The sequence below is a fragment of the Ovis canadensis genome, chromosome 25 (assembly GCF_042477335.2).
Source record: "Ovis canadensis isolate MfBH-ARS-UI-01 breed Bighorn chromosome 25, ARS-UI_OviCan_v2, whole genome shotgun sequence".
Classification (NCBI taxonomy): domain Eukaryota; kingdom Metazoa; phylum Chordata; class Mammalia; order Artiodactyla; family Bovidae; genus Ovis; species Ovis canadensis.
The window spans coordinates 56,708,548-56,727,388 of NC_091269.1; the positions used below are offsets into that span (position 1 = coordinate 56,708,548).

General features: G+C 38.2%; 1 protein-coding gene across 10 annotated transcripts in view; it reads left to right on the plus strand.

The window, feature by feature from the left end:
- Positions 1–18,841, plus strand: part of CCSER2 (coiled-coil serine rich protein 2) — a 162,716-nt gene that overhangs the window by 105,275 nt on the left and 38,600 nt on the right. For 8 of the 10 annotated variants that reach the window (XR_011253067.1, XR_011253068.1, XM_069572260.1 and 5 more), the window contains 2 exons: positions 836–919; positions 6,893–6,979. Coding sequence is in view for 8 of the 10 variants with exons in the window: in XM_069572260.1 (XP_069428361.1) it covers positions 836–919; positions 6,893–6,979 (171 nt within the window). In the remaining 2 variants the exon portion in view is untranslated. The remainder of the gene's footprint in view (positions 1–835; positions 920–6,892; positions 6,980–18,841) is intronic. The other 2 variants (XM_069572262.1, XM_069572265.1) reach the window with 1 other exon arrangement.

The following is an 18,841-nucleotide window of genomic DNA, read 5'->3' on the forward strand; positions in this document are numbered from 1 at the left end:
GAATCATTGGACATGCCATGTTTTATCTGATTATTCCTAAACTATTTCAGCAAGACGTAGGACTTAATGATACCCTGTTATTTTTTTTAAAATTGGGTTTAAGGACAAAAACTTTAATTTTTTCAATTTTTAAAATTGAGGTATAGTGTATAGCCAGTAAAGTGCTTAAAGGTGTACCAGTCTTAAGTGTAAAGCTTGTACTTTTCACTTGTTATGTACCCATGTAACTGCCATACAGAGAGGACACAAAACATTTCCAGCATCTTTATGGGTTATAATGCACTTTACTGTCAATAACTCCTTTCTTCTAAGCCAGCCACTACTCTGATTTTTAGCACCATAAATTAATTTTACCTCTTCTCAAACTTGATAGAGTCATGTAGTATGTATACTCCTGTGTCTGTTTCTATTCAAATGTTTTCTGTGGTCAAATCTTTTTGAGTCATTTAATATTATTGTTTCTGACTCCTTTGTACTCAAAGCACCAGATCTGATTCAAATCAGATTTAATTTGACTTTTATTTTACATTTTTCATAGGTGGAGTAATCTTAAGATTTTTAAGGAATTGTCCTGTGTTTCTTTTCCCATTCTAAAACTTTCACTGGCTTTCTCACTGTCAACTTACATAGTGAATGTTCCACAAAATACTCTTTCTTGAACCCTGTTGTTTCCTCTTCTGTGTTTGTTTCTGCCAGTGCATGGAGGTAAAAAGGAGATTTCTGAAATCTTAATTGATTACCACTCTAGCATTTGGTCTGGGGTGAGTTCAGGTTGAGCAGAATGCTTGCAGTTAATTGTATTACTCTTGCGTTTTCCTTTTCTTCTTTCTGACAGCATGATGGAAGTGGTTCATTGCATGATGTTCAGCTCTCATTGCCATCTAGTCCGGAACCAGAAGATGGTGATCAAATATGCAAGGTATGGTGACTAGGTAGTCATGCTGAATTAAAAAAAAAGTTTTTTTATTACTAAAATTATAAAGCAATAATAACACTTTTAATAATAAATATATTTAAACCTGCAACTTTGTTGTCTTGGGTTTTGGTCAGATTTGCCTTTCACTTTTACTAACTTTTTAAGTTAAGTTGATATCCCTGTGGTACTTTAATTTGAGTTGTTTTATCAGTTGGATAGTCATCTGTCCCAGTATTAATATTGGTACAGGATTCTTTTTAAAAAATTAAGTCTTTTTTTTTCAGAATTATGAATAGCAATTTAAAATATGACTACCAGTAAAAATTAAAACTGTAAATAGGTACTTCTCATATATATGTGTATATATATATATAATCACAATATTGAAGAACAATATTCTTCAATAGCTGAAAATATTCAGTAGCTGAAAATGACATTTTTTAATGTTCAAAGATATATAGAATGCAGATGCATTTTGTACTTGTATATTTTTTTATAGTTCTCATCTTTAGGTCTAGTTTTAGTTGAAGAAAATTCTTTTTGTATCTTCATGAATCACATACTTATTTCTTAAGGACATACAAGTATTCTTGTCTTTCCTAGTTCCAGGTAAAATTATTGTTTCCTTTCACATTCTGTTTTCAAAGTATTCTAGTCAGTGTATTCTACTTGTCTGTAGTAACAGCCTCAAAATATTGGTGGCTTACAATAACAAAAGTTTATTTCTCTTTTTCCTTTGTTTTTAACAAAAGTTTATTTCTTACTTAGTATTTCTCATTATGTTGTATTTTGGTTGTAGATTAGTGAGACTTCATGTTTTTTCTTCTTTCTGGGATTCTGGATGAAGATCATGCTTTTTGTACCTGAGGGAAAGTAGCATTGGCAGAATACATTGGTTGAATGTAACATATGTTGCTTCCAAAACAGGTCAACTGACCAGTCTTGATATTAAGCATCAGGGAAGCACAGTTTTCTCATAGGATATGGAGTGACTTTTGGGGAACAAATTTATGTATAAAACACAAAATCAAGAAATATTGGATAATAGTCACATCTGGTTGTCTGGTCTTGGCTTTTCAGTGTGTTACCTACCTGTTCTTTAATATGAATTTCTTCCCATCTTCAGGTTTCCATCCTGTTGTGAGTATAATAATAGGTTTGCAGGAGGACATCTCTTTTTGAAAAACTTACATACATACTCCCTTGAGAGCCATTGATTTAGATGATTTCTGGTTGTCTCAGTTGTTGTTTTTTGTTTGTTTGTTTGTTTGTTTTGTGATTGCTACTTTAAAAGTAAAAATTGACTTTTTTCTAAATTTTTTTGTAAGAAGTTTTTTACATATAAATAAATTCTTTTTAAAGAAAAAATTTAATTCCAGCCTTTGTTGCAGAACTCGTGTCTTTGCGTTTTTTCCATCCTCCTTTAAAGTTCGTTGTATGTTTAGTTTTGTAAGATAGACGCAGCGTGCGTTTCTCTCTTCTCCTCAGTGCCTTTCCTTTCAGGCAGATCATCCCTAGTCTTTCTTCCTTCTTTTTGAGGTTAGATGCAGTTTCTCATTGGGCTTCCCGGGTGGTGCCAATAGTCCAGAATCTGCCTTCCAATGTAGGAGATCCAAGAGACGGGGGTTCGATCCCTGGATCAGGAAGATCTGTGAGTAGGAGATGGCAATCCATTACAGTATCCTTGCTTGGAAAGTTCCAAAGACAGAGGAGCCTGGCCCCCGGGGCACAAACAGTCAGACACAACTGAGCACGCATGCCTGCAGTAGCTCACACTTGCTTTTTCTAGTATACTAGACAGCCCTTCACGGTCATCAGCACATCCCCAAATCTGCTCATTGAGGATGGTTTTGCAGTTCAATTTCAAATGATACGAGTATTGTGACTTATACCATTACAACTTTAGGGCCTAAACTCTCCACTGGACCTGCCCTGTCACCAGTCTCTCCTTATCCGAGCACAGCTCCCTCTGCCATGTCCCTGATGAGCTGTTTCAGATGTTGGCCACTTGTCTCATCCCCTTTCTCAGCTGCCGCATTTGCCTTGTGTTCATCAAGGAAGATCATCTTTGCCTTTCTGCCTCCCAGCTTATCTGTGTCTGTGTCACTCTGATTTACTTTATTCCAGTTACAGGGAATAGTGACCACTGTGCTGTGGAAGACTGCCCTTTCTTGTTCTCGACTCTGTCTTCTGCTGCAGTTAAAGACCAAACTCTGTCTGCCTCCTCTCTCATGTCTCATTAGTGTGCTTCCTTTACTTCCTCTTCATCCTCACTTTATAAATTTCTGTATCTTACCTATCCTAAATTCAGTAAATCAGATAAACCTTTCCTTGACTCTCTTTCTAGTTGTTGTGGAAACCTGGAAAAATACACATTTGGCACGGCCTTTGTCTTAAAAGCTTTATCCCTTGGTTTTTGTGTCATTCTTTCTGAATTCCCTTACCCCTTAACATCCCCTCTCCTCCTCCGCACCACCTGCCTGCCCGCCTTTCTTGGATTCTTTTCCTTTTTAGAATGTAGGTTTGTATCTTTAGTCCAGTGTTCATTGAACTTTCTACTCTCATGATTTCACATGTAACATGTTGTGTTGTTAGTCGCTCAGTCGTGTCCAACTCTTTACAACCCCACGGACTGTAGCCTGCCAGGCTCCTCTGTCCATGGGATTTCCCAGGCAAGAATATTGCAGTGGGTAGCCATTCCCTTCTCCAGGGGATCTTCCCAACCCAGGGAACTGAACCCAGGTCTTCATTGCAGGCAGTCTTTTCCATCTGATCCACCAGGGAAGCCCCAACACGGGTTTCCCATTGTGTGTGGGACACATTGGAAATGTCCTGTGGACGAGATTACCGAGTATGAGAGACAGTGATTTTTATATGTATTAGTATAATCGCTGTCTCTCATACTTGGTAATCTGCTTATCCACTGGACATTTCCAGTGTCCCACTGTTCAAACACATCTCTCACAGATGTGTGTACTTCTAACAATATTTTTAAAACTGAAAAATACTCTTCTTTGGACACACTTCTCCTGCTTCATTCTGTTCTTTCTGTTCACTGTGTCATCCAAGCTAGAAATGGAGATGTCACTCTTGACTGCTCTTCTGTGCTCTTCTCTCACATGCAGTGAACTGCCAAAATCTCTTTTCCTCTTTCTTCTCCTCCCTAGTATCACTCTCTTGAGTCAGGCTCCTGCTCTTACCTGGAGTACTGCAACATCTTGATAACCACTTTCCTAGCCAGTTTTGTTGTTATCCTTGTCAAACATATACTCCAAACAGCTGTCAAAGCCATCTCCAGTGCAGATCTATCTGTTACTCCATGGCTGTAGCATGCCTGATGTTCAGGCCCTCTGTGATCTTTCCCTTGCCTAGTGTACTAGCCACATTGCTCCCCACTGTTCACCATAGCCTTCGTGTGCAGCATTAGTGGTTATAATTCTCCAAATATGCTCTCCTTGTCCCCATCTCTGTATTGTCTTCCAGAATCCCTAAACCTAAAGTCAGAAGTCTGCCACACTTTGTGTCGTTAGAGCTTCTTACTTACCTTTAAAACTCCATTGGGGTTAACCGTTTCCTGATATGTTTTCCTTTTCCTGTCTTTATGTGTAAAATCCTTAGAGCAGTGCCTGTCATATAAATAATGCTATAAGCATGTTGGCGCTAAATGTTTTACATACTCATATTTTGATTTCACTTTTGGGTTCATTTTCTCTAACATCAGCAGAACCTAGCAATGCCTGAATGATGGCTGTATAGTATTCCATCCCGTTGCTACATTGTATTTCAGTTGTCCTCTTATAAGGCAGTTCTCAGTTTATGAACTTGAAGATATCTTATTATAGCTTTTCTTGTACTTAGGATCATTTCTTTGGCATGTGAGTTGCATAACTGAAACCGGAGTGCAAGTAATTTTTATGACTCTTGTATATACAGTCATATGTTTGTACAAAAAGATCAGTTTTTATGTCTGATAACGTACCATTTTTTCTGCAGTCTTATTGATCACATTGAGTACTTCTCCTACTAATTTAACTCATGATTTGTAATCCATCTGTTTTTGGTCTTGATGTATGAATTTTTTAAGTCCCTGAACATTTTAAAAATTCAAATGAAAGTCATTTTTTTTCATACGTAATAAATAGTTCTTCGCCATTGCTGTGTGCATAACAACTGCAAAATTAAATAGTTTCTTCTCTATTGTTTCTTCCCCATTCTGATGCTTATTTGATACATCAGAGCCTTTATAAAATGTTTGTTTTTGATCTCTTGTTAATGAGACTACAGTATTTTTTGTTCCAAACCTATCTGAAGAAGATAGTATACTTTGCTCAATACCAACACATTATATTTGCTTACTTATTATTCTCTCTGGAAAGATGTATCATTTATGTATATATTCTACAGATGAGCCTTGAACAAGTTTTGAATTGCATGGGTCCACTTATACTTGGATTAAAAAAAAAATACTATAGTACTACATCGATCTGCAGTTGGTTGAATACAAGGATGTGAACCTTCTGGTTATGGTGGAACTGTGGATGTGGAGCACTCACTAAAAGTTATACCCAGGTCTTTTTACTTTGTATAAGGTGGGCACCCCTAGCCCCTGTGTTGTTCAAGGGTTAACTTTAATTTCCCTTGGCAGCACTATATCATCAGTATATATTTGTGGATAATTAAATAGCAGTAAACAAAATGGTCTAACTATAAGATAATGATACCTTACATGTGACAATATAACTGAATTCCTGCTTACGTTGATAATAGGTTTGTGTTCAGTTCAGTTCAGTTGCTCAGTCGTGTCCGACTCTTTGCGACCCCATGAATCGCAGCACCCCAGGCTTCCCTGTCCATCACCAACTCCTGGAGTTCACCCAAACTCATGTCCATCGAGTCGGTGATGCCATCCAACCATCTCATCCTCTGTCGCCCCCTTCTCCTCCTGCCCTCAATCTTTCCTGGGCATCAGGGTCTTTTCAGATGAGTCAGCTCTTTGCATCAGGTGGCCAAAGTATTGGAGTTTTAGCTTCGACATCAGTCCTTCCAACGAACACCCAGGACTGATCTCTTTTAGGATGGACTGGTTGGATCTCCTTGCAGTCCAAGGGACTCTCAAGAGTCTTCTCTAACACCACAGTTCAAAAGCATCAATTCTTTGGCATTTAGCTTTCTTTATAGGACAACTCTCACATCCATACATAACTACTGGAAAAACCATAGCCTTGACTAGACGAGGTTTGTTAATAGGGTGGGCACCCCTAACCCCTGTGTTATTCAAGGAATACTTTCAGGAATTTCTTTTTTTTTTTTTTTGACTTTGGGAAAGAGATTGGCCTTGATAGAAATTTCTTATAAACTAAGTCAACAGGGAATTTATTCTTTGATTCAGGCAGTTCTCATGAAAGTAGCTCAAAGAAAAAGAGTCTTCCTTGATTCCCTTTCAGGCACATTTACCTTGCTACTGATTTCTGCACCAGCCATGAAAATGACTCTGTGCCTTTAATGATGCAGTTTCCTCTACTTGTGGCCCTCGTTTCCTCTGACAGGCATCTCATATATTTCTTGAAATCTAGCTGAAGTTATTATTTTGTGTTTAATTTATTTTACTTATGTGGCTTAGTTCCTCTTATCTCTGAAATGGGGATAATAGTAACTACCTCAGAGTTGCAGTTGGAATCAGTTACTTAGACACCCAAAAGTACTTAGGTCTTGGCACCCAATTAGTACTAAGTGAATGTTAGCTGTTGCTGCTCTTATTGTTCATTGTTTATGTGTCAGACTCCTTTAAACTATGAGTTCCTAGAAGACCAAACTGGATTTTTTAAAATGGATAAATAGCTGGGATATTTAAGAAGAATCTTCATGTTAAATAAACACACAGTTCATTGCTCAGCCTGCATCCTTAATTTAATATTTTTCATTAGTGTTTTAAAATACAATAAAATACTTCACGTTAAATCTTTTAAAATATTTCAGAATGAAGATTTACTAAATGAGATAAAACAACTTAAAGAGGAACTAAAGAAAAAAGATGAAAAAATCCAACTATTAGAACATCAGCTTGTAAGTATTATAGTGTGATATATAAAGTGAAGCCTTTTCAAACTGGGCAATATATATATATATATATATATATATTTATAAAACTAGCCAGAATTGAAATTGGACTTTATTTTTTGGCTTTTAAAATTGCACTGTTGTTTTGTTTTTAGGTTATATGCACTCTATAAAAGTATGTGGTTTAATTTTCAGTCTACATAGTTTTTCAGAGTGAAAAACTCAATCCATTTTCAGTTGCGTGTGTTTGGAGATTTGAAATTCACCAACTTACCTTCATGTTACTGAGGAATGAAACTGGGTATTTAGTCTTTAGAAATCTGAATGGCTGTCTTGTTAGAAGGTTATTCTAAAAAAAATGTTTCCCCTTGGGCGATGTTCCGTGATTTCTCAGAGCCATATGATTGTTTATAATTTTATAATTGTTAAAATGTCAAATATTAGTTCCATATGAAAACTGTATGTGCTGTGTCTTGAATTTAATTATAATTTAATTTGTAATAATAAAAGGCCAGGATAACAAGAACGTAATGGCATAACAATAGGCCAAAGCTTTCTTGGAAGTTAAAAGCTTATATTGGCCAAGCAAAGTAATTTGGCGATGTGAAATAGTAATTTCACTCAGAATATAAAATATAAAACATACTGAGTTCTGAACCACTGGGGTCAAATCAGAGATCCAGCTTATGAATAAATGGTAAGGATAGATGGATCAGATGTTATGATTAAGGGTATCAGAAGATGTAATAAACCTGAAAAAATAAGAATAACCTAATAGTGCAAATTGAGGGCCTACTAAATATAAAATTAAGAAGGACAAGAGTAAGACTAGTTTTTGTATTTCAAAACTAAAGACAGAGAACAAGCTGGTGGAGGAGTAGGTGGACACGGAGTACGTCTCTCTCCACGGATACATCAGGAATACCCCTTCAGACACAGAAGTGTGTGCAGAACACCAGCTGAGAGTGAACAGGAGTAGCTGACAAGAGGGAAAGAACATATAGAACCACACAAAACTTGGTAGGACAAAGGAACTAGGGGAAAAAGCTGAAGTGTTAGGACTGGACCTGTCCTCGGCGGGTAGGGGAACTGAAACAGAAACCTGAGCCCCACGGGCAATTGTCTGAGTCGGAGGAGAAACATTTAAGGCTAAGAGTGAAACAGCTGATCTGTGGCAGCCTAAATGGAATGAGAATCAGACAGTCCTTGCTGGAGCTGTACATGCCCCAGACAGGGACTCAGGTTCCCTGGAAGGCTTTAGTGGCTGGGAGCTGGAGTTCAGGGATTCTGAAGCAATCCCAGGGTGAGGGCTGCTGTTGACTGCAGAGAGTTGAATTGAGGGGATGTGAGGGAGGATATTGTGGTGGGAAATGCCTGTGGAGGAAATCCAGGCAGCCATGGAAGCAAGGCAATTCTGCTGAGTCACAGGTAGGGGATGGAGCCATCACCGTAGCCTCTCTCTCCCCACAAGTCAGCATTGGCAGCTGAACAGTAGAGAGGCTGGCCCATCAAATGCCTGATGCACTGAACTACAGAGCAAGACCCCACCCAGGGTGCTCCTTTAAGTGCCTGACGCGCCGATCTACAAACTAGGACCCCAGCCAGGGGGACCCCTCTATGTCCCTGACCCATGGAACAACAGAGAAGGACCCCAGGCAAGGGAGCCCTCGAAGTGCCTGCATGGGTGGAGCTACAGAGAAAGACTGGCCAGAGGCCTTCTGATTGACAGCTACAAGAGGCTTGAAAAAAGACTCTGATAGCGCCATAACATTCTGCGGCGGAGGCAGTCTGTGTCCCTGCTTGGTACCACCAGAGTCCCCACAAGCCAAGCAGCTGCACCACCTTCATGCTTAGCTGTCACTGGGGCAGAACTGCCACAGGGAAAATAAGTCTTACATCTATGTGTGCAGGATTGCTTTGCTAGTATCCAGCTCTTTGCGACCCTGTAGACTGAAGCTGTCCAGGCTGCTTTGTCAGGGAGAGGGGTTCTCCAGGCAAGCACACTGGAGCGTATTGGCCAATACTGGTTGCTGTACCCTTCTAGAGCACGATATTTCCTGCTGCGCTAGCTGCCAACTCCCCTGAATACCTGGTGCTGCCAGAACCCCTGCGACCCAAGCAGCGGACCACCTCCACACCTGGCCCTCACAGGGACAAACCCAAGTCCTCCAGGACTGCCTCAGGAGCAAACCCCAGTGGATGACCCACATGCTGAGGTAGAAATAAAACCACAATTGAAACAGTGTGGCTAAGGAAGAAGATCTAAAACATTCCCACCAGCTGTACAAGCTGCAGATTAAATCCTCATGATCAACTAGGCAGATTCTGTGCCTGTGGAATATATAAAAGGTCATTGAGAGCTCCCACAAAAGGAACCACACTAGTTCTGATAGCTGTGGACATTGGAGGCAAGAACACACAGGAGTAGGACCAGATTAGAATCTGAGCTTCCCCCACAGCAGGTCCAAAGATCAGCAGAGTGTAAGAGGGCATTCTAGGGAGGTTGAGGTGGACTCTGGCTCCCAGCGAGGGAAAGGACTCTGATAGCAGTGACTCAAGAAAAACGTTTATTATTCTTATGTTTTTACTTGTCTTGTAGATTCTTTTGGATTGTTTTTTCTTTTTTGTTCCTCTCTTTCCCCTCTCCATTGTAGTTATTGGTTTTATTGGCACTATGAAATCCAATTAAGCTTTTGAGCTTTTCTTTTTTTTCTCAGTCACATTTTTATTGTTATAAACCTCTGCCTCTTCGTTGGTTGGGCTTTTGCAGTTCTGTGGCATTTTCCTTTTTTTCTTCTTTTCTCTTTTTTTAATTTTAATTTTTTAAACCTATTATTTTTTTTACATTTATTCCTTTGTTTGCTTTTCATATTGTTCTTTTTCCCTTGCAGTCAGTCTTTAAAACATATATAAATCTTCATTTACCTCTATTTAACTTTGCATATCTATTCTTTCTTTCCTTTCCTCTCAACATATTTGTTAGTTTTATTTTCATTGTTATATTTTCCAATTGGCATTTTGCTTTAGTTTTGTTTTCCAGTTTGTGCTTTAGGTAGTTTTGTTCTTAACTGATTAATACAATTTTTGCTTTTCTTTGTTTGCTGGGTCAATCTATTCTACTTTATTTTGTTGGACTGTTTCGATTTTGCTTATGGTTGTATATGTATATATTCAGTCACACATTTTATTGTTGTTATAAACCTCTGCCTCTACGTTGGGCTTTTGAAGTTCTGTGTTTTCCTTTTTTCTTTCTTCTCTGTTTTTTTTTTCTTCTTTTTTTATAATTTTAATTTTTTTAAACCTACTGTATTTTTTCTACATGTATTCCTTCATTTGCCTTTCCTACTGTTCTTTTCCCCTTGCAGTTAATCTTCATATAAATCGTCTTCATCTACTCCTGTTTAACTTTGCATATCTATTTTTTCTTTCTTTTCTTTCCTCTCAACATATTTGTTAGTTTTGTTTTCATTGCTTATTCCCCACTTGGCGCCTTGCTTTTGTTTTGTTTTCCAGTTTGTACTTTAGTTAGTTTGGTTCTTAACTGGTTAATATAATTTTTGATTTCCTTTGTTTGCTGGGTCAATCTGCTGTACTTTATTTTTGTTGGATTGTTCTGACTTTGCTCATGAGTGTATATGTATACGTGTATATTCCATTATTTTAATTATTATTTGCCTGACTTTGTAACTGCCATTTGTCTGGGGTTCATCTTTGGTTTCTCATTTTTTGATATTTGTTCTAATCTCACTTAATACCATACCAAACCACTCCAGAGATCAAGCCCTGAGCCTTTGAAGTGGGAGCACTGACTCTAAGACCCTAGACTACCAGAGAAATAACCCTAGGGAGTATCAAATAGTGAGAACTCACACAAAGGAAACCACTTGAATACAAGACCCAGCATCACCCAACCACCAGTAGCACCCTGTACAGGATGCCTCATCTAAACAACAAACAAAACAAAAATACAAACCCAATCATCAGCAGATAGGATTACAACCTCACTCAGCCTTGCCCATCAGAGGAAAAGCAGACAAAAACTCAGCACAAATCTCACCCTCTATGAAGCTTACAGAAACCACTGGAACAATCTTAGGAAGGCAGAAAACAAAAGGAAGAAAGAATTTAACCTTGAAGCCTCGGAAAAGGAGACCTCAAACACAATAAGTTAAAAAAATAATAATGAAAAGGCAGAGAAATACTACACAAATGAAGTAACAAAGTAGAAACAGTGAAGTCCAAATAAATGAAGAGGAAATAGGCAAACTACCTGAAAAAGAATTCAGAATAATGATAGTGAAGATGATCAAAAACCTTGAAAACAAAATGGAGAAAATGCAAGAATCAATTAACAAAGACCTAGAAGAATTGGAGAAGGAAATGGCAACCCACTCCAGTATTCTTGCCTGGAGAATCCCATGGACGGAGGAGCTTGGTGGGCTACAGTCCATGGTTCGCAAAGAGTCGGACACGACTGAGTGACTTCACTTCACTAGAAGAATTAAAGAATGAGCATACAGAGACAACAACACAATTACTGCAATTAAAAATACTCTAGAAGGAATCAGTAGCAGAATATCTGAAGCAGAAGAACGGATCAGTGAGCTGGAAGATAAAATGGTGGAAATGACTTCTGAATAGCAAAATAAAGTAAAAAAAGAATGAAAAGAACTGAGGATAGTCTCAGAGACTTGGGACAATATCAAATGCACCAACATTCAGATTATAGGGAATCCCAGAAGAAGAGGAAAAGAAAGGGTATGAGAAAATTTTTGAAGAGATTATAGTTGAAAATTTTCCCAACATGGAAAAGGAAATAGTCATTCAAGTCGAAGAGGCACAGAGTTCCACACAGGATAAACTGAAGGAGAAACACGCCAAGACACATACTAATCAAGGTAAAAAGGATTAAACACAAAGAAAGAATATTAAAAGCAGCAAGGGAGAAGTAACAAGTAACATACCAGGGAAACCCCATACTTAACAGCTGATCTTTCAGGAAACTCTGCAGGTCAGAAGGGAATGGCAGGATATATTTGAAGTACTGACAGGGAAGAATCTGCAGTGAAGATTACTGTACCCAGCAAGAATCTCATTCAGAACTGATGGAGAAATAAAAAGCTTTTCATACAAGCAAAAGTTAAGAGAATTCAGTACCACTAAACCAGCTTTACAACAAATGTTAAAGGAACATATATAGTCAAGAAATACAAGAGAAGAAAAAAGATTTACAAAATCACCCCCAAACAATTAAGAAAATGGCAGTAGGAACATATATATCGATAACTAGTCTAAATGTAAATGGATTAAATGCTCTAACCAAAAGACACAGACTGGCTGAATGGACACAAAAACAAGACCCATATATATGCTGTCTACAAGAAACTCACTTCAGACCTAAAGACACATAACAGACTGGAAGTGAGAGGATGGAAAAATACATTCCATGCAAATGGGAAGCAAAAGAAAGCTAGAGTAGCAGTCCTCATATCAGACATAACAGACCTTAAAATAAAGAGTATTACAAGAGAGAAGGAAGGACACTACATAATGATCATGGGACTAATCTTAAGAGGAAGACGTAGTAATTGTAAATATCTGTGCACCCAACATAGGAGCACCTCCATAGGTAAGACAAACACTAACAGACATAAAAGGTGAAATTGGCAATAACATAATAATAGTAGGAGACTTCAACACCCAGTCGCACAAAGGGACAGATCATCAAAACAGAAAATTAATAAGGAAACACAAGTCTTAAATGATACACTAGATGAGATGGATCTCATTGATATCTTTAGGACATTCCATCCAAATACAGAAGAATACACTTTCTTCTCAAGTGCACACGGAACATTTTCCAGGATAGACCGCATCTTGGGTCACAAATCAAACCTGAGTAAATTTAAGAAGATTGAAATCATATCAAGCATCTTCTCTGACAACAGCGCTATGAGTCTAGATATCAATTACAAGAAAAAAAAAACTGCAAGAAACACAAACACATGGAGATTAAACAACACGTTTCTAAATAACCAACAGGTTACTGAGGAAATCAAATGGGAAATGAAAAAACTTCTAGAAACAAATGCCAGTGAAAACACAATAATTCAAAACCTATGGTATGCAGCCAAAGCAGCTCTAAGAGGGACGTCTATAGCAATGCAGCCTACCTCAAGAAACAAGAGAACATCAACTAGAGAATCTAACTTCACACCTAGAACAACTGGAAAAAAGAAGAACAAAAAACCCCGCAAAGTTAGTGGAAGGAGGAAATCATAAAAACTCAAGCGGAAATAAGTGAAAAAGAAATGAAAGAAACAAGAATAAAGATTAATAAAACTAAAAGCTGGTTCTTTTAGAAGATAAACAAAATTGATAAGCCTTTAGCCAGACTCATCAAGAAAAAAAGAAGAATCAGTGCAACAAAATTAGAAATGAAAAAGGAGAGGTTACAACAGACAGAGGAGTATGAGACTATGATTAACAACTATATGGCAATAAAATGGATAACCTGGAGGAAATGGACAGATTCTTAGAAAAGTTCAATCTTCCAAGACTGAACCAGGAAGAAATAGAAATTATGAACAACCCAATTCCAAGCACTGAAATTGAAGCTGTGATAAAAAAAATCTCCCATAAAACAAAAGCCCAGGACCAAATGGCTTCAAAGGAGAATTCTATCAAACGTTTAGAGAAGAGCTAATGCCTATCCTTCTAAAAGTCTTTCAAAAAATTGCAAACTCAATCTACGAGGCCACCCTCACCCTGATACCAAAACCAGACAAAGACAACACACAAAAATAAAACCACAGACCAATATCACTGATGAACATAGATGCAAAAATCCTCAACAAAATTTTAGCAAAAAGATTATAGCCACACATCAGGAAGCTCATATCATGCATAAGTTGGTTTATTCCAGGAAAGCAATGATTCTTCAATATATTCAAATCAATCAATGCGGTACACCATATTAACAAACTGAAAGATAAAACCATATGATACTCTCAATAGATGCAGAAAAAGCCTTTGACAAAATTCAGCACTCATTTATGAATAAAACTGTTCAAAAAATGGGCATAGAAGGAACAACTCAACATAGTAAAGGCCATATATGATAAGCCTACAGCAAACATTATTCTCAATGGTGAAAAACTGAAAGCATTCCCCTATGATCAGGAACAAAACAAGGGTGTCCACTTTCACTGCTATTATTCAACATAATTCTGGAATTCCTACCTACAGCAATCAGAGAAGAAAAAGGAACCCAGGAATCCAGATCGGAAGAGAAGAAGTAAAGTTCTCACTGTTTGCAGATGATGTGATACTGTACATAGAAAACCCTAAAGATAGTATCAGAAAATTGCTGGCACTAATCAGTGAATTTAGCAGAGTTGCAAGATACAAAATCAGTACACAGAAATCACTTGCATGTCTATATACTAACAATGAAAAATCAGAAAGAACTTAAGGAATCAATCCCATTCACCATTGCAACAAAAAGAATTAAATATCTGGGAATAAACACCTGGGGTAACGGGCAAATTTGGCCTTGGAATACAGAATGAAGCAGGGCAAAGGCAAATAGAGTTTTGCCAAGAGAACACACTGGTCATAGCAAACACCCTTTTACAACAACACAAGAGGAGACTCTACACATGGACATCACCAGATGGTCAACACTGAAATTAGATTGATTATATTCTTTGCAGCCAAAGATGGAGAACCTCTATACAGTGAGCAAAAACAAGACCAGGAGCTGACTGTGGCTCAGATCATGAACTCCTTATTGCCAAATTCAGACTTAAATTGAAGAAAGTAGGGAAAACCACTAGACCATTCAGGTATGACCTAAATCAAATCCCTTATGATTGTACAGTGGAAGTGAGAAATAGATTTAAGGGACTAGATCTGACAGATAGAGTGCCTGATGAACTATGGATGGAGGTTCGTGACATTGTTCAGGAGACAGGGATCAAGATCATCCTCATGGAAAAGAAATGCAAAAAAGCAAAATGGCTGTCTGAGGAGGCCTTACAAATAGCTATGAAAAGAAAAGAAGTGAAAAGCAAAGGAGAAAAGGAAAGATATAAGCATCTGAATGCAGAGTTCCAAAGAATAGCAAGGAGAGATAAGAAAGCAACAGAGAGGAAAACAACAGAATGGGAAAGACTAGGGATCTCTTTAAGAAAACCAGAGATACCAAGGGAACATTTCATGCAAAGATGGGCTCGATAAAGGACAGAAATGGTATGGACCTAACAGAAGTAGAAAATACTAAGAAGAGGTGGCAAGAATATGCAGAAGAACTGTAGAAAAAAGAGCTTCAGGACCCAGATAATCACAATGGTGTGATCACTCATCTAGAGCCAGACGTCCTGGAATATGAAGTCAAGTGGGCCTTAGAAAGAAAGCATCACTACGAACAAAGCTAGTGGAGGTGATAGAATTCCAGTGGAGCTATTTCAAATCCTGAAAGATGATGCTGTGAAAGTGCTACACTCAATATGCCAGCAAATTTGGAAAACTCAGCAGTGGCCACAGGACTGGAAAAGGTCACTTTTCCTTCCAATCCCAAAGAAAGGCAATGCCAAAGAATGCTCAAACTACCGCACAACTGCACTCATCTCACACGCTAGTAAAGTAATGCTCAAAATTCTCCAATCTGGGCTTCATCAGTATGTGAACCGTGAACTTCCAGATATTCAAGCTGGTTTTAGAAAAGGCAGAGGAACCAGAGATCAAATTGCCAACATCTGCTGGATCATTGAAAAGGCAAGAGAGTTCCAGAAAAACATCTATTTCTGCTTTTTTGACTATGCCAAAGCCTTTGACTGTGTGGATCACAAGAAACTGGAAAATTCTGAAAGAGATGGGAATACCAGAACACCTGACCTGCCTCTTGAGAAACCTGTATGCGGGTCAGGAAGCAACAGTTAGAACTGGACATGGAACAACAGACTGGTTCCAAATAGGAAAAGGAGTACGTCAAGGCTGTATACTGTCACCCTGCTTATTTAACTTCTATGCAAGTACATCATGAGAAACGCTGGGCTGAATGAAGCACAAGCTAGAATGAAGATTGCCAGGAGAAATATCAATCACCTCAGATATGCAGATGATACCACCCTTGTGGCAGAAAGTGAAGCGGAACTAGAAAAGCTCTTGCTGAAAGTGAAAGAGGAGAGTGAAAAAGTTGGCTTAAAGCTCAACATTCAGAAAACGAAGATCATGGCATCTGGTCCCATCACTTCATAGGAAATAGATGGGGAAACAGTGGAAACAGTGTCAGACTTTTGTTTTTTTGGCCTCCAAAATCACTGCAGATGTTGATTGCAGCCATGAAATTAAAAGACACCTACTCCTTGGAAGGAAAGTTATGAACAACCTAGATAGCATATTCAAAAGCAGAGACATTACTTTGCCAGCAAAGGTCCATCTAGTCAAAGCTATGGTTTTTCCAGTGTCATGTATGGATGGGAAATTGGACTGTGAAGAAAGCAGAGTGCCGAAGAACTGATGCTTTTGAACTGTGATGTTGGAGAAGACTCTTTAGAGTCCCTTGGACTGCAAGGAGATCAGTCTTGGGTGTTGATTGGAAGGACTGATGCTAAAGCTGAAACTCCAATACTTTGGCCACCTCATGTGAAGAGTTTTCTCATTGGAAAAGACTCTGATACTGGGAGGAATTGGAGGCAGGAGGAGAAGGGGACGACAAAGGATGAAATGGCTGGATGGCATCACTGACTCAATAGAGATGAGTTTGAGTGAACTCTGGGAGTTGGTGATAGACAGGGAGGCCTGGTGTGCTGCGATTCATGGGGTCGCAAAGAGTCGGACACAACTGAGCAACTGAACTGACCTGAAAGAGACAGAAGAACTGTACAGAGAAAATTATAATACACTAATGAAAGAAATCAAAGACAGCAAAAACAGATGGAGGGATATTCCATGTTCCTGGGTAGGAAGAATCAATATTGTGAAAATGACTATGCTACCAAATGCAGTCTACAGATTCAGTGCTATCTCTATCAAATTATCAGTGGTATTTTTCACAGAACTAGAACAACAAATTTCACAATTCATATGGAAACTCAAAAGACCCTGAATAGCCAAAGCAGTCTTGAGAAATAAGAATGGAGGTGGAGGAATCAACCTTCCTGACTTCAGATTATACTACAAAGCTGCAGTCTTCAAGACAGTATGGTACTGGCACAAAAACAGAAATATAGACCAATGGAACCAGATAGAAAGCCCAGAAATAAACCCATGCACCTATGGTATGTTATTTTTGACAGAGGAGGCAAGAATATACAATGGGGCAAAGACAGCCTCTTCAATAAATGGTGCTGGAAAAACTGGACAGCTACATGTAAAAGAATGAAATTAGAACACTTCCTAACACGATACATGAAGATAAACTCAAAATGGATTAAAGATCTAAATGTGAAACTGGAAACTATAAAACTCTTGGAGGAAAGTATAGGCACAACACTAATAACATTAATTAAAGCAAGATCCTCTATGACCCACCTCCTATAGTAATGGAAATAAAGAGAAAAGCAAACAAGTGGGACCTGATTAAACTTAGAAGCTTTTGCACAGCAAAGAAAACTATAAGTAAGGTGAAAGGACAACCCTCTGAATGGGAGAATATAATAGCAAATGAGACAAGTGACAGAGGATTTATTTCCAAAATATTCAAGCAGCTCATACAACTCAATACCAGAAAAACAAACAACCCAATCAAAAAGTGGGAAAAAGACCTCAACAGACGTTTCTCCAAAGAAGACATGCAAATGGCTAACAAACACATGAAAAGATGCTCAACATCACTTATCATTAGAGAAATGAACATCAAAACTACAATGAAGTATCACCTCATGGCAGTCAGAATGGCCATCATCAAAAAATCTAGACACAATAAATGCTGGAGAAGGTGTGGAGAAAAGGAAATGCTCTTGCACTGTTGGTGGGAATGTAAATTGATACAGCCACTTTGGAAGACTCTATGGAGATTCCTTATCAAAGTAGGAATAAAACCACCATATGACCCAGCAATCTAACTCCTAGGCATATACCCCGAGGAAACAAAAACTGAAAAAGGCTCATGTATCCATTGTTCATTGCAGCGCTATTTCCAATAGCTAGAACATGGAAGCAACCTAGATGTCCATTGACAGATGAATGGTAAAGAAGTGGTGGTACATGTACACAATGGAGTATTACTCAGCCATAGAAAGGAATGCACTTGAGTTGGTTTTAATGAGGTAGATGAAGCTAGAACCTATTATACAGAGTGAAGTCAGTCAGAAAGAAAGATATAAATATCATATTCTAATGCATACATATGAAATCTAGAAAAATGGTACTGAAGAATTTATTCACAGGTCAGCAATGGAGAAACAAACATAAGAGGATAGACTTATGGACATGGGGAGAGGGGAGGAGGGGGTGAGATGTGTGGAAGAGTAACATGGAAACTTCTATTACCATATGTAAAATAAGATAGCCAACAGGAATTTGCTGTATGGCTCAGGAAACTCAAATGGGTGCTTTGTATCAGTATCAGTCTAGAGGGGTGGGATGTGGTGGGAGATGGGAGGAAGGTTCAAAAGGGAGGGGATGTATGTATACCTATGGCTGATTCATGTTGAGGTTTGACAGAAAACCACAAAATTCTGCAAAGCAATTATCCTTCAATTAAAAAAATACAACTAAACACAAACCCAATCAGTGTAGCCAATTTTCAGGGAAAAGAAAAGGTAGCTTTAAGAAATTAAGCTTCAGATTTTGCAGAAATATATTATAGAGCACAAAACTTGTATCTAGTGATTTTAGAAAAAAAGATTATGACTCTCATAT